We start from the raw sequence: 12530 nt of genomic DNA on the forward strand, positions 1-12530 counted from the left end.
ATTTATCTTTTCTCATCCAACCATCTCATTTACAAATCTGCCAAGTAATTCATTTTATATGAAATGTTATAATCCCTAATTCATATTTTGATCAATTGCCTTTCATTGAAAAAGCTGCTTAAATAACCCAAGAAACTGTTATGGTTTGAATCTGATGTCCCCCAGAGGCTCATGTTCCAAATGTTTGGTCCATAGCTGGTGGTGCTATCTTGGGAGGTCCTGGAAACTTTGGGAGTGGGGGCCTAGATGGAGAAATAAGTCAGTAGGGCAGGATGTTGAGGGCACATCTCTAGCCACTTTCTAGTTGGCTTTGTTTCCTGTCTTCTGTGCTGTAAACAGCTGTCCTCCACCCAATGTTTCTGCTGCCGTGATGCTCTACTTTAGAGCCTGGGATCATGGACTGATCTCCTGAAACCATCATCCAAAGAGAAACGTTCCTTCTTCACGTTATTTTTCTATCAGGTATTTTGGTCACACAATTCTAAAGTAACTGACATAGAACATAGGTATTTGTCAAAATAAAGTTAGTTATGGGTGCAAAGGACATAGGCCTCATTAAGTGGGACTAAGTAACCTTCCTTGAATAGATCATTCACCTATCTACTATGGGAATAAAACCATCTCTTTGGAATAAAAATAAAAATTTAAAAGCTTAGAAAAATCATTAGATATTGTTTCAATAAAAATTCTTCTGAAGAAAGGAAAAGAAAGGAAAAATAAAAGGTAGATCGGTCATTAGTGAGAAAAGGGACCCAAGTTATTATCACGTTTGGATTTCAGATCCCAAACAGCAGTGACTGACTTGTTCCTGTGCTGACTGCATAACCCAAACAAATGTCCTTAAGACTGTCAAAGTAGAAGCCTGGTGCTCAAAACAGCCAAAGGGCAGTAGTTAAATGCTATTCCAGTACACCTTTAATTCCAGCACTTGGGAGGCAGAGGTAGGCAGATCTCTGTGAGTTCAAGGCCAGCCTGGGCTACAAAGTGAGTTCCAGGACAGCCGGGGCAGTTAAACAGAGAAACCCTGTCTCAAAATCAAGAGAAAACAACGGCTATGCCAAAGATGTTATTCAGAAGGAATCCTAAGCATAGCTCTTGGTTTCCTGGGATCTCACCCAACACCTCTACAGCTTGGAAGAACATTTCAGAATACGGATCTGATACACTGAGCAGTGGGCCAGTCAGCAGGCAGAGGGAACAAACGGTGCGGCTGGTCTAGATATTTAAGATGAACTCTCATGGACTTAGCATTCCCTCTCCCTCTCATGGACTTAGCATTCTCTCCCTCTCATGGACTTAGCATTCTCTCTCTCTCATGGACTTAGCATTCTCTCTCCCTCTCATGGACTTAGCATTCTCTCTCCCTCTCATGGACTTAGCATTCCCTCTCCCTCTCATGGACTTAGCATTCCCTCTCCCTCTCATGGACTTAGCATTCCCTCTCCCTCTCATGGACTTAGCATTTTCTCCCTCTCATGGACTTAGCATTCCCTCTCCCTCTCATGGACTTAGCATTCTCTCCCTCTCATGGACTTAGCATTCCCTCTCCCTCTCATGGACTTAGCATTTTCTCCCTCTCATGGACTTAGCATTCTCTCTCCCTCTCATGGACTTAGCATTCTCTCTCCCTCTCATGGACTTAGCATTCTCTCCCTCTCATGGACTTAGCATTCCCTCTCCCTCTCATGGACTTAGCATTCTCTCCCTCTCATGGACTTAGCATTCTCTCTCTCTCATGGACTTAGCATTCTCTCTCCCTCTCATGGACTTAGCATTCTCTCTCCCTCTCATGGACTTAGCATTCCCTCTCCCTCTCATGGACTTAGCATTCCCTCTCCCTCTCATGGACTTAGCATTCCCTCTCCCTCTCATGGACTTAGCATTTTCTCCCTCTCATGGACTTAGCATTCCCTCTCCCTCTCATGGACTTAGCATTCTCTCCCTCTCATGGACTTAGCATTCCCTCTCCCTCTCATGGACTTAGCATTTTCTCCCTCTCATGGACTTAGCATTCTCTCTCCCTCTCATGGACTTAGCATTCTCTCTCCCTCTCATGGACTTAGCATTCTCTCCCTCTCATGGACTTAGCATTCCCTCTCCCTCTCATGGACTTAGCATTTTCTCCCTCTCATGGACTTAGCATTCTCTCTCCCTCTCATGGACTTAGCATTCTCTCTCCCTCTCATGGACTTAGCATTCTCTCCCTCTCATGGACTTAGCATTCTCTCCCTCTCATGGACTTAGCATTCTCTCCCTCCCTCTCATGGACTTAGCATTCCCTCTCCCTCTCATGGACTTAGCATTCTCTCCCTCCCTCTCATGGACTTAGCATTCTCTCTCCCTCTCATGGACTTAGCATTCTCTCCCTCTCATGGACTTAGCATTCTCTCCTCCCTCTCATGGACTTAGCATTCCCTCTCCCTCTCATGGACTTAGCATTCTCTCCCTCTCATGGACTTAGCATTCCCTCTCCCTCTCAAGGACTTAGCATTCTCTCCCTCTCATGGACTTAGCATTCTCTCCCTCCCTCTCATGGACTTAGCATTCCCTCTCCCTCTCATGGACTTAGCATTCTCTCCCTCCCTCTCATGGACTTAGCATTCCCTCTCCCTCTCATGGACTTAGCATTTTCTCCCTCTCGTGGACTTAGCATTCTCTCTCCCTCTCATGGACTTAGCATTCTCTCCCTCCCTCTCATGGACTTAGCATTCCCTCTCCCTCTCATGGACTTAGCATTTTCTCCCTCTCATGGACTTAGCATTTTCTCCCTCTCGTGGACTTAGCATTCTCTCTCCCTCTCATGGACTTAGCATTCTCTCTTCCTCTCATGGACTTAGCATTCTCTCTCTCTCATGGACTTAGCATTCCCTCCCTCTCATGGACTTAGCATTCTCTTCCTCTCATGGACTTAGCATTCTCTCTCCCTCTCATGGACTTAGCATTCTCTCCCTCTCATGGACTTAGCATTCCCTCTCCCTCTCATGGACTTAGCATTTTCTCCCTCTCATGGACTTAGCATTCTCTCTTCCTCTCATGGACTTAGCATTCCCTCTCCCTCTCATGGACTTAGCATTCTCTCCCTCCCTCTCATGGACTTAGCATTCCCTCTCCCTCTCAAGGACTTAGCATTCTCTCCCTCTCATGGACTTAGCATTCTCTCCCTCCCTCTCATGGACTTAGCATTCCCTCTCCCTCTCATGGACTTAGCATTCTCTCCCTCCCTCTCATGGACTTAGCATTCCCTCTCCCTCTCAAGGACTTAGCATTCTCTCCCTCTCAAGGACTTAGCATTCTCTCTACCTCTTTCTCTGTCTCTTATTTTTTGAGATAGGGTCTTACCGTGGAGCTCCAACTACACTTGAATTCACTATGTAGCCCAAGATGACCTTGAACTTGTAGTGATCCTTCTGCCACAGCCTCACAAGAGATGGGATGACAGGCATGACCCAGCATACCTAGCACACTTCATTCCATCTCTGATGGAGCGTCTTGTCATTCATGCTACAGGATGCTGAACAGAGAGGCACTGTAATTCTCACCTGGTGATTTTCCTTGAAAGTCTGGATTAGTATCTCTCTTAGTTTTCTTTTTCTTTCTTTTGCAACTTTTTCCTCACTCAGATGAATGTGAGCACTCTCCACCATTTTTTCTTCTGGATTCCTCTGAGAATCTTCCTGCCTTTTTTTCTCTCTATTAGTAACAATTTTTAAAATAGTCATTAAAGTTAATAATGAGTAATTACAGTCTACTATATTAGAATGAATGAACACTGAACATTCCAGAGTAAGGTGACTTAAAAAAATGTAAACAGAATAAAATTATGAAGTACTTTGACAACAGCACAGTAGATGCTTCAATGGAGCACTTCTGTTACATTACCATCGAGCTATATACACTGATCAAAGTCTGTCAATATCTATAAAGTACTCTGTAATGGAGATGTGAGCTTTCTTTTTCCTTCTAAAAAATTTAGTGTGTGTGTGTGTGTGTGTGTATGTGTGTGTGTGTGTGTGTGAGAGAGAGAGAGAGAGAGAGAGAGAGAGAGAGAGAGAGAGAGAGAGAAAGAGAGAGGTTCTCTCCCACTTTGTTTTGAGGCAGGGTCTCTCTTGTTTCTTACTCAGGGTGTCTGTCCTGTCTTTGGTCCCCATCTTGCTGTAGGAGTGCTGGGATTAGAAATATCAATTATGAGTCTTTCCTCTCAAATACTAGAAAAACTTTCCTTTAGGACAAGGTATTAAAATCTTTTTATCTCCCCCCACCTTGTAATACTTTTATGCAAATGTTTTGATCCTCCCTATCCAGTAAAGCTTTTGTGTAAAGGTTTTAAACAAAGGTTTTACTGAATGGGGAATAAGACTGTGAAGCTGGACCCCAGCCAATGGGGAAAAGACATAGTCACCACCTGAGTTAGAATAAAATCCAAATGTATTTCCTGTTCAGTGTGTCCACTCTTCTAAGTAGACCTTATTTCTTGACCAAGATTAGAGTTTGTCTTGCCCAGACACTTCAATTGGAGTGCTGGTCTCTTTCTACAGGATCCAGAACAACTCCTAACAGCACCCAGCTTTTTAGTTGGTTCTGGGGATTGACCTCAGGTTGTCAGGCTTGTGAAATGTATTTCCACCCAGAGCCATCTTCCCAGACCCTATCTCTTCTTATTAGAGGGTTAAATGGATCCTTAGGTAAAAAAGGAATGAGATTCCTATCACGGGCTTTTACATGTTCTCCAGGAAGAAACATTAATAGAATAAAAAATTACTAAGGAGAGCACAGAATCTAGAGACTCTTCCTAGCTTTCATCCCCTTTTCCCCGCAGACCATCCTCCTCACATTCCAACTCAAGTGTGCTTGCTTGGATAAGATTCCCCAGACCACCCCCCTGTTTTAGAGACTGTCTCATGTAGCCCAGGCTGTCCTTGAACTCCTGATCCTCCTGCCTCCACTTCCAAATGGGGAGTGACAGGCATATGCCATTACTTTTATATGGAGCTGGGGATCAGACCCAGAGCTCTGTGCATGTTAGGCAAGCATTCTACCAACTGAGCTACCCCCAGCTCCTAATATAGTCTTTTTATTGGAGTTAATTACAGATGTATACACATAAACCATGTACTATTAATGAGGTGGAACAAATGGTGAGGAATCCCAGATTAGCTATGAAAACTCAGGCAATCACCTAGACTTTCAGGAACTTTACAGTTGTAGAAATTCAAGTTGAGAAGAATCCAAAATACAGACACTGTGTCATTCATTTTCAAGTATTATATGAGGGCACATAATATTATGACTTATTGCTAATACTTGCCTGATTCACTGATTATCTAAGGTTGATTATCTAGTATAAGTCTATTGTTATTTTCAAAATTCATTTTATTTATGTATCTGTGTTAGTTTATGCCACATGCATGCAGGCACCCTCAAAGACTCAACGAAGGCACCAGGTCCTCTGGAACTGGAGTTATAGTGGTTATGAAAGACTCTAATGTGGGTACTGGGAACTGAACTCCAGTCTTCTGGAAGACTAAGAAGTACACTTAACTGCTGACCCATCTCTCTATCACCAAAGCTATTGTTTTTTCCTTTTGTAATTGATAAATCTCTTTAAGGAAATATTTTATGTAGTAAAGCAGATTTAGGATACAAATAAGAAAAAAGAAAAATACCTATCAACAAAAAAACCTTACTGGATCTTCCCAAAATACTAGTTCTGTAATAATATTATACTGGATGGGTCTAGTCATGTCTTGGGGGGGGCATTAAATAAATACAGTTCTAGGACTTGGGATGGAGTGGCAGATTCCAAATGCAAGGCCTTTGGTGAGATGCAAATACCAGAAGTCAATAAGCAAACACATAACAGAGTTTCAGAACAGGGGTCTGAGTTTTAAAATAACACCAGGATATCTAAGCCATCATGAAGATAGTATCTGCTTAATTGTGAAAACTGGAGAGGCAGAAGAGCCATTCATATTTCCACAAAGAAATAAACAATAACATGCCAATCTGCTTGACTGTACAGCCATTATCTAATAATTTTGTAGCATTTGTTGTTTATTCCTGTAAATAATGCTACTTTAGTTATTATTGTATAAAAATCTTTGCATTACTGATCAGTTCTTAGGGCAATTTTCCTAGACCTAGAATTCCCAGGTCAAAGGAAAATACCACTTGATGACTATTTATTTATTGCCAATTTGCTGTCTGGAAAGTTCACTGTAATCACGGGTAAGACTTAACTTTGATAGGAAATGACTGGCCAGTGGACATGTGTTGAGTGCCCACTGTGAACTGAACAGAGAATCCTGCTACCATCAAATGTAACTTGTTTTCACAATTTATTTTAGGTCAGCCTCTTTTTTCAAGGCTTGGGAACAATCTGAAGAACAGAGTTGACCTTAGTGAGAACTCACTAAAACACTGGTGATTGCTTTCTGCAAAGAGCAGCATTTGGAGGAGGCCTGAGCCCGGCACTTGTGGGAGTGGAGCACACGTCCACTGCTGAGCTGTTTGAAATTGGGCAGAATGAGAGCAATCAAGAACACAGGGGGACACTGTGTGGGCTGATGGGGGTGGACTGATTACCTAATGTGTCTTTCTGGCTCTCTCTCTGAGTATTCAGACACTTGAGTCACGTTGCTAGAAGATTTTTGCAGTTCATGCATCAGTGCTATTTCTCAGAATAAATACATTAGTTATTTCACCTGTGAAGCTCATTTTCTGCATGAGGACAGATAACATACTACATCCTGTGAGGGTTATTGTCATTTTCCTCTTATGTCAGATAGTCTTCTTCTCTATCAGTAAGGCAACGACTTGCTGTATGATCCTCAGAAAATAGGACCCTAGCGCAATTCACAGTAGGACAGGGGGCAATTACTAACCCCACAAAAGGAACAAGGAAATATGTTCCACCTTTAAAAATCTTATGCAACCAAATAAATACAAACCAGTTACTGTGATGCCTATTAAACGTGAAAAAAAAAATACTGAAAATGATACTTCCCAATACAGAGAAGAGTGTGGTAAACTGGTCCACAGCTGGTGACACTGTAAACAAGTACAACTGATTTTCAAAGTAATTTGGCAATGTTTTAAGAGTCACAGAAAGATCTATACCATTTAATCCACTAATTACACTCACAAGAATTTATCCTAAAAATACATCTCAGGCTGGGCAGTGGTGGTGCACACCTTTAATCCCAGCACTTGGGAGATAGAGGCAGGTGAATCTTTCTAAGTTCGAGGCCAGCCTGGTCTACAAAGCAAGTTCTAGGGCAGTCAAAGCTATGCAGAGAAACCATGTCTTGAGAAAACAAAACATATATTTATATATATATATACATACATATGTAATATATATGTATATATTACATATGTATATATATGTATGTGTGTGTATATATATATATATATATAATTCAAAGGAATGACAATGCTTTAGGGATAAAGATGTCCATTGCATTATTATATTAGTAAATTTTTTAAATGATTTATTTAATTTTTAATTATGTGTATGTGAGTCTATGTGTGGGTTTATGTGTGTGAGTGCAGTGGTTGTGGAGGCCAGAAGCAGGAATCAGATTCCCTGGTATTGACGTTAAGAAGTAGTTGTGAGCTACCTAAGGTAGGTTCTGGAAGGTGAACTCAGGTCCTCCAGAAAAATATTAGGTACTTTTCACCACTGAGCCATATCTCTAGCCCTACTGGCAAAATATTTTAAATAGCCAAAGTGCTTAGCGATATTTGTCAAGATCATCATACGTTATGGTACAGAAATGTAGTGAGATAATGCATACATTTCAGGACTCCAGGCATGTTTGGTACAGCAGAATAACAAATTAAATGTACTTGACGGTTGTAATTAAGCATGTAAGGGGATCACAATCAGGAGAAAACATGGAGAAATAAAAGTAATTTGTTAAGATTGTGTTCTCTTCTTTTGTGTTTAGTGTTTGCAATGTTAGAACACTTTTAACACTCGACAGTATTTCTGATAGGTTTGCTTGAACAGACATCCTCCACACTGCGCATCCCACCGGCTTACGTTTTCCACGCTTCTTCCACGGTACGCCTTCTCTCCAGGATCTCCCTCCGCAGCTGGACCATCTCTCTCTGAATCCCCTCCTTCTCTTTCTTGGCCAGCAGAGCCTTTCTTCTCTTCTCTTCCTGCACTAGACACCGAGCCTCCAAGAAGGCTGCTTTCTTCAGGGCATTCTCCTTTCTCTGGAACTCCACTTGTTTCTCACGTCTTAAGCGATTTTCTTTTACCTTAGAAAAGCCACAAGTAGAACAGATAAGCCACAGTAGAACACTTAGAACACATTTTGAAGTTCAGAACACAACCAGTTTGAAACATTCCCACCCAGAACCCCATTGTTTATTGGAAAATAAAGCAGTTCATTTGCTTTTTTTTTTTTTTTTTTAAGATTTATTTATTTGTTTATTCATTATGTACACAGTGTTCTGCCTGTATGTATCCCTGCAGGCCAGAAGAGGGCACCAGATCTCATTACAGATGGCTGTGAGCACCATGTGGTTGCTGGGAATTGAACTCAGGTCCTCTGGAAGAGCAGCCAGTGCTCTTAACCTCTGAGCTATCTCTCCAGCCTCTCATTTGCTTCTTGAGTGAAAACCAATACAAAGTTCTACAAACAGTTAGATGAAGAGGACTCTCAGCATCTGGGAGGACCTGTGTGATGGAAAAGCTGAGTGCAAGGAAGGGGTCAGAGCCCAAGCTTTGGATTCCTATTGAGAAATGATCTCCCATTCTCAAGCTTGTCCTATGTATATAGAAGACTACTTTCCTCTGGGCTCTGTACTTTAACAATCATTTAGGAAAACACAGTGATACATTATGGAGACTACACTCTGCAGGATAAAATAAAATCTACTGCCTTAAAGAACACTACAAGGCTCTCCTCATATCTATCTTTATTTAAGTACGCCAGGAATTGTGGTCACATTTGGAAATTAAAAGCAAGACCTTTGTGGATAATTCTAAATAAGCACATTCATCCTCTTCAAAACTAAGTCTTCAGCTCCTGGCTCCCCTCTTAACTTTACTCCTTTTCACCCTCCAGTTGTGGCTAAGACTTGTAGGCAATAGGCATATGTCTTACCGAAACTTCTCTCCTTCCTTCTATCAAACCAAAATCCTACTTCTCCCCATTTTTCCAACATTCCCATACTTTAATGGTTTGAAACAGTGAATTTTCAAAATGTGTAATTAGAAATCTAATGCTGTAAAAAGACAGCACATACATAAGTAGACATTAGAGCCAATTCAGTCTTAGTCTTGGTCATACGGCAAAGGCATGGTCATTCTGAGTTTCCAAAACTCCTTTGCAAGACACAGAGATTGCCTTTTCCTCTATTACCTACTATTCCTTTTGGAGGAAGGAAAGTTCCCATATGCCTTTCCAATTCAAAACAGCTGAACTAGATTTAATTCAGATCTGTCCTCCTTTTCAAATTATAATCACAAAATGAGTGAATTTAGTTGTCTAGAAAAGAATTATCCTTATAATATCCAGCAGAATATTCATGATAATATATTAATGTCACCATTCAAAGACCAAATTGGAGCAAATGCAATCTACATATTTATAATCGGAAGTGCCACATTCACACTAATAAAGTTTAGTTCAGTACTCAACTGGTCAAAATCAATTACTCTAATTTTGGTTATTTCTTAAATAAATTGTTTCCTACTCTCAGTTTATGAGAATTATTTTTCTTCTGAAGTTCTTATATTTTATTTTTATTCTTCCTTACCAAACCACAGATGGCACCCTTTTCATAATAAAGCCTAAGTCTTTATTTAAGCTTATTAAATGTGTTACACAAAGACTGCTTCCTGTTATCCATTTTAATTTTGTTTTCCCTCCCACCTGCTTATGTCTCATCTCCATGGTAAGACGAGGGTCCTTCTGCTGCCTCTTGCCTTGGTTTTCCTTCCTTCCAAGCTCTTCCACCATTGCAGCATCCACCACCTCTTTATGGAGCAGATGCTCTATAAATTTCTGAGCGGTGGCATTCTCCTCTTCTTCCTCCAAATAGCCACATAAATCTGGGAGTGAAAAACAACAAAACAGGAATTAAAAAATAATATTTGTGTTTACATAAGGACTCTGAAAAATATAAAGCTGAGATGGTCTGATAAGTAGGAACTAATAATGCCAGTTGGACGAGTGTGACCCTCAGGAATCACCTTCAGATAAAATGGCAAAGCTCCATTCATCAGGAATTGCCCTCACCCAAGTCACTAAGAACCTCTTCACAGCCAGATCTAAAACCTAAACAACCTCAAAAACTCTCTTGCTTAAAAACAGCCCTCAACTGACCCCAGGATGTAGCTCAGCGGTGTAGCTCTTACCCTAGCATGTGTTGCTTTTAGCCCTGGCTTTCATCCACTTTCTTCTACTAGAAGCTGTAGAATGGCTGTACTGTGGGTACATTTTAAGAAATTGTCAAACTGCCATCCAAAGTGGAATGCGACTTTACATCCCACCAGTCCCATGGAAGTATCCCAGCTCTTCCACATCCTTACCCATGCTGGGCATGCCCAGTCTTTTAACTTCAAGCCATTTGAACAGCAGTGAAGTAGTAACTCAGTAGAGGTTTAGTGTGTGTTTGCCCAATGACTACAGACACTGATCAGTTAGACTAGGTGATGTTAGTTTTCTAGCTTTCAGAGCTCATGACTGATGCCCTAGCGGGGGGACTTTTGTGGAGTCTTAACAAGAGGAATGCCATCAGCTGCTTTCACCAAACCTGTCTGAATCAGGTGTGGAAAGCTGCCCTACCATAACCATGTTATCCTATCCTCAGAGGAAAACAAAAATAAAAAAAAAAAAAACAAAACCCAAACCCTTGAGGTACAATAGAGGACCCCTTATAAGTCTGTTATTTAATTTGTCTGACAATTGGTACAAAAGAGGAAAAGAATGGAAAAATCCTGAGAAGAGAAATAGCCTCTCTTATATGTGAAAATGAATCAAAACATAAGAAGCATTTTATAATTATAAAATGATATGTGAATGTTTAAGTGTGTTCTCTGTCAAAGTAAATAGTTATCTAATGATAAATGGGCAAGAGATACTTTTAATTGCTATATAAATTCATAGGCAAAATTATAAATAATAGAATATTTTAATTTTAAAAAGCAATAGGAGCTTACTAACTAAGGATATAGCAAAGGAGATTTATACTCAATCAAGAAAAATTAAACTCACAAACATAAACCAAACATACATAAGCCAAATGCATCATTTATTATTTAAAACAATAAAAAACACTTCTTAGAAACATTCATTATATGTTAACGCTTAGTAGAACCATATCAGTTCTTACCATCAAACCTGTCATACTTCAAATGGCCATGGGCGCCTAGCCCCAGAGGGCTGCTTGGCACGGCACCTTCTCCTCCTCCATCACTTGCTAATTCCTGTTGAAGTCTGTTGTCTAGCCAGTCATTGACCAGCTCCTGAGCTATCAGTAGAACAAAAACATCTTTTAGTATTTCAGTGACTTACAGGCTTCCTCTATTTGCTGTTTTCATTCATTCATTCGTTATTCACTCATTCATTCAGTATTACTTCAACACTCATTATGTGACAAGTACTATTTTAGGTATTAGGAATATAATAGGGAACAAAACTGGAAAGAGAAATGTTACCACCATGAAGCTAACAGTCTAATCAAGGGAAAAAGACAAAACAAATAAACAAGATAAAAACAACGCAGGGGAACAAGAGATGGAGACAAAGTGTTGTGGTTTTAAATTGGGTGGTCAATAGAAGACACCCGAGCAAAGGAGGGGAGTGAGCAAACTGTACGGATATAGAAGGAAATGCTGTACCATGCAGGGGGAGAGCAAGCTCAGGCCCTACTGCACGAGTGTCCCAAGGGCTGGAGAAGTAATTAGGAGGGCAGTGTGGCTGGAGAAATGAGGGACAGACAGACGAGATGGAAGAGGTGGTTTATAGGTCAGGCTGAGCGCAGTGGTTATCAACGAGGGGGACCTTGGCCCTCATTTGAAACAGTCATTTTTAGTTTTCACAAGGAGGGCAAGTGATAACAGTATCCAATGCATCGAGACTAGGATGCTGCTAAACACCCTGTTCACATGCTTCCACACAACAATAATACTTTGGTCACAAACGTAAGAAGTCCTGAGGCTAAAACCCTTTTGTTTAGAGTCCTGACCCCATTCTAAGTACTCGGTCTACTACTCTAAGCATGAGAAGCCACAGCAGGGTTCTGAGTAAAAAGCACTTCCCCCCTTTTGAGAGGGGATCTTACTGTATAGCTCTGGCTGACCTGAGATTCACTATGTAGACCAGGCTGGCCTGGAACTCACAGAGACCCACCTGCCTCTGTCTCTGCAGAACTGGGATTAAAGGTATATGCTACTATGCCTGACTTTTGTTTTTAAATTACTTATTGTTATTATTATCTCATAGTTCTGACTAACTAGGTATTTCTATATATTAACTGAAGTCAAGAAATGTCTAGTATAGATAAACTAG

The 12530-nt window shown here is 40.8% G+C and overlaps 1 protein-coding gene across 1 annotated transcript in view; it reads right to left on the reverse strand.

Moving 5' to 3' along the window:
* Positions 1-12530, reverse strand: part of Ccdc191 (coiled-coil domain containing 191) — a 66204-nt gene that overhangs the window by 41732 nt on the left and 11942 nt on the right. Inside the window, exons 4-7 of the mRNA XM_059277635.1 lie at positions 11353-11490; positions 9891-10069; positions 8045-8268; positions 3540-3690 (exon numbers count right to left, since the gene is read on the reverse strand). Coding sequence (XP_059133618.1) covers positions 3540-3690; positions 8045-8268; positions 9891-10069; positions 11353-11490 — 692 coding nt within the window. The remainder of the gene's footprint in view (positions 1-3539; positions 3691-8044; positions 8269-9890; positions 10070-11352; positions 11491-12530) is intronic.

The sequence above is a fragment of the Peromyscus eremicus genome, chromosome 12, assembly GCF_949786415.1.
Source record: "Peromyscus eremicus chromosome 12, PerEre_H2_v1, whole genome shotgun sequence".
Lineage (NCBI taxonomy): Eukaryota > Metazoa > Chordata > Mammalia > Rodentia > Cricetidae > Peromyscus > Peromyscus eremicus.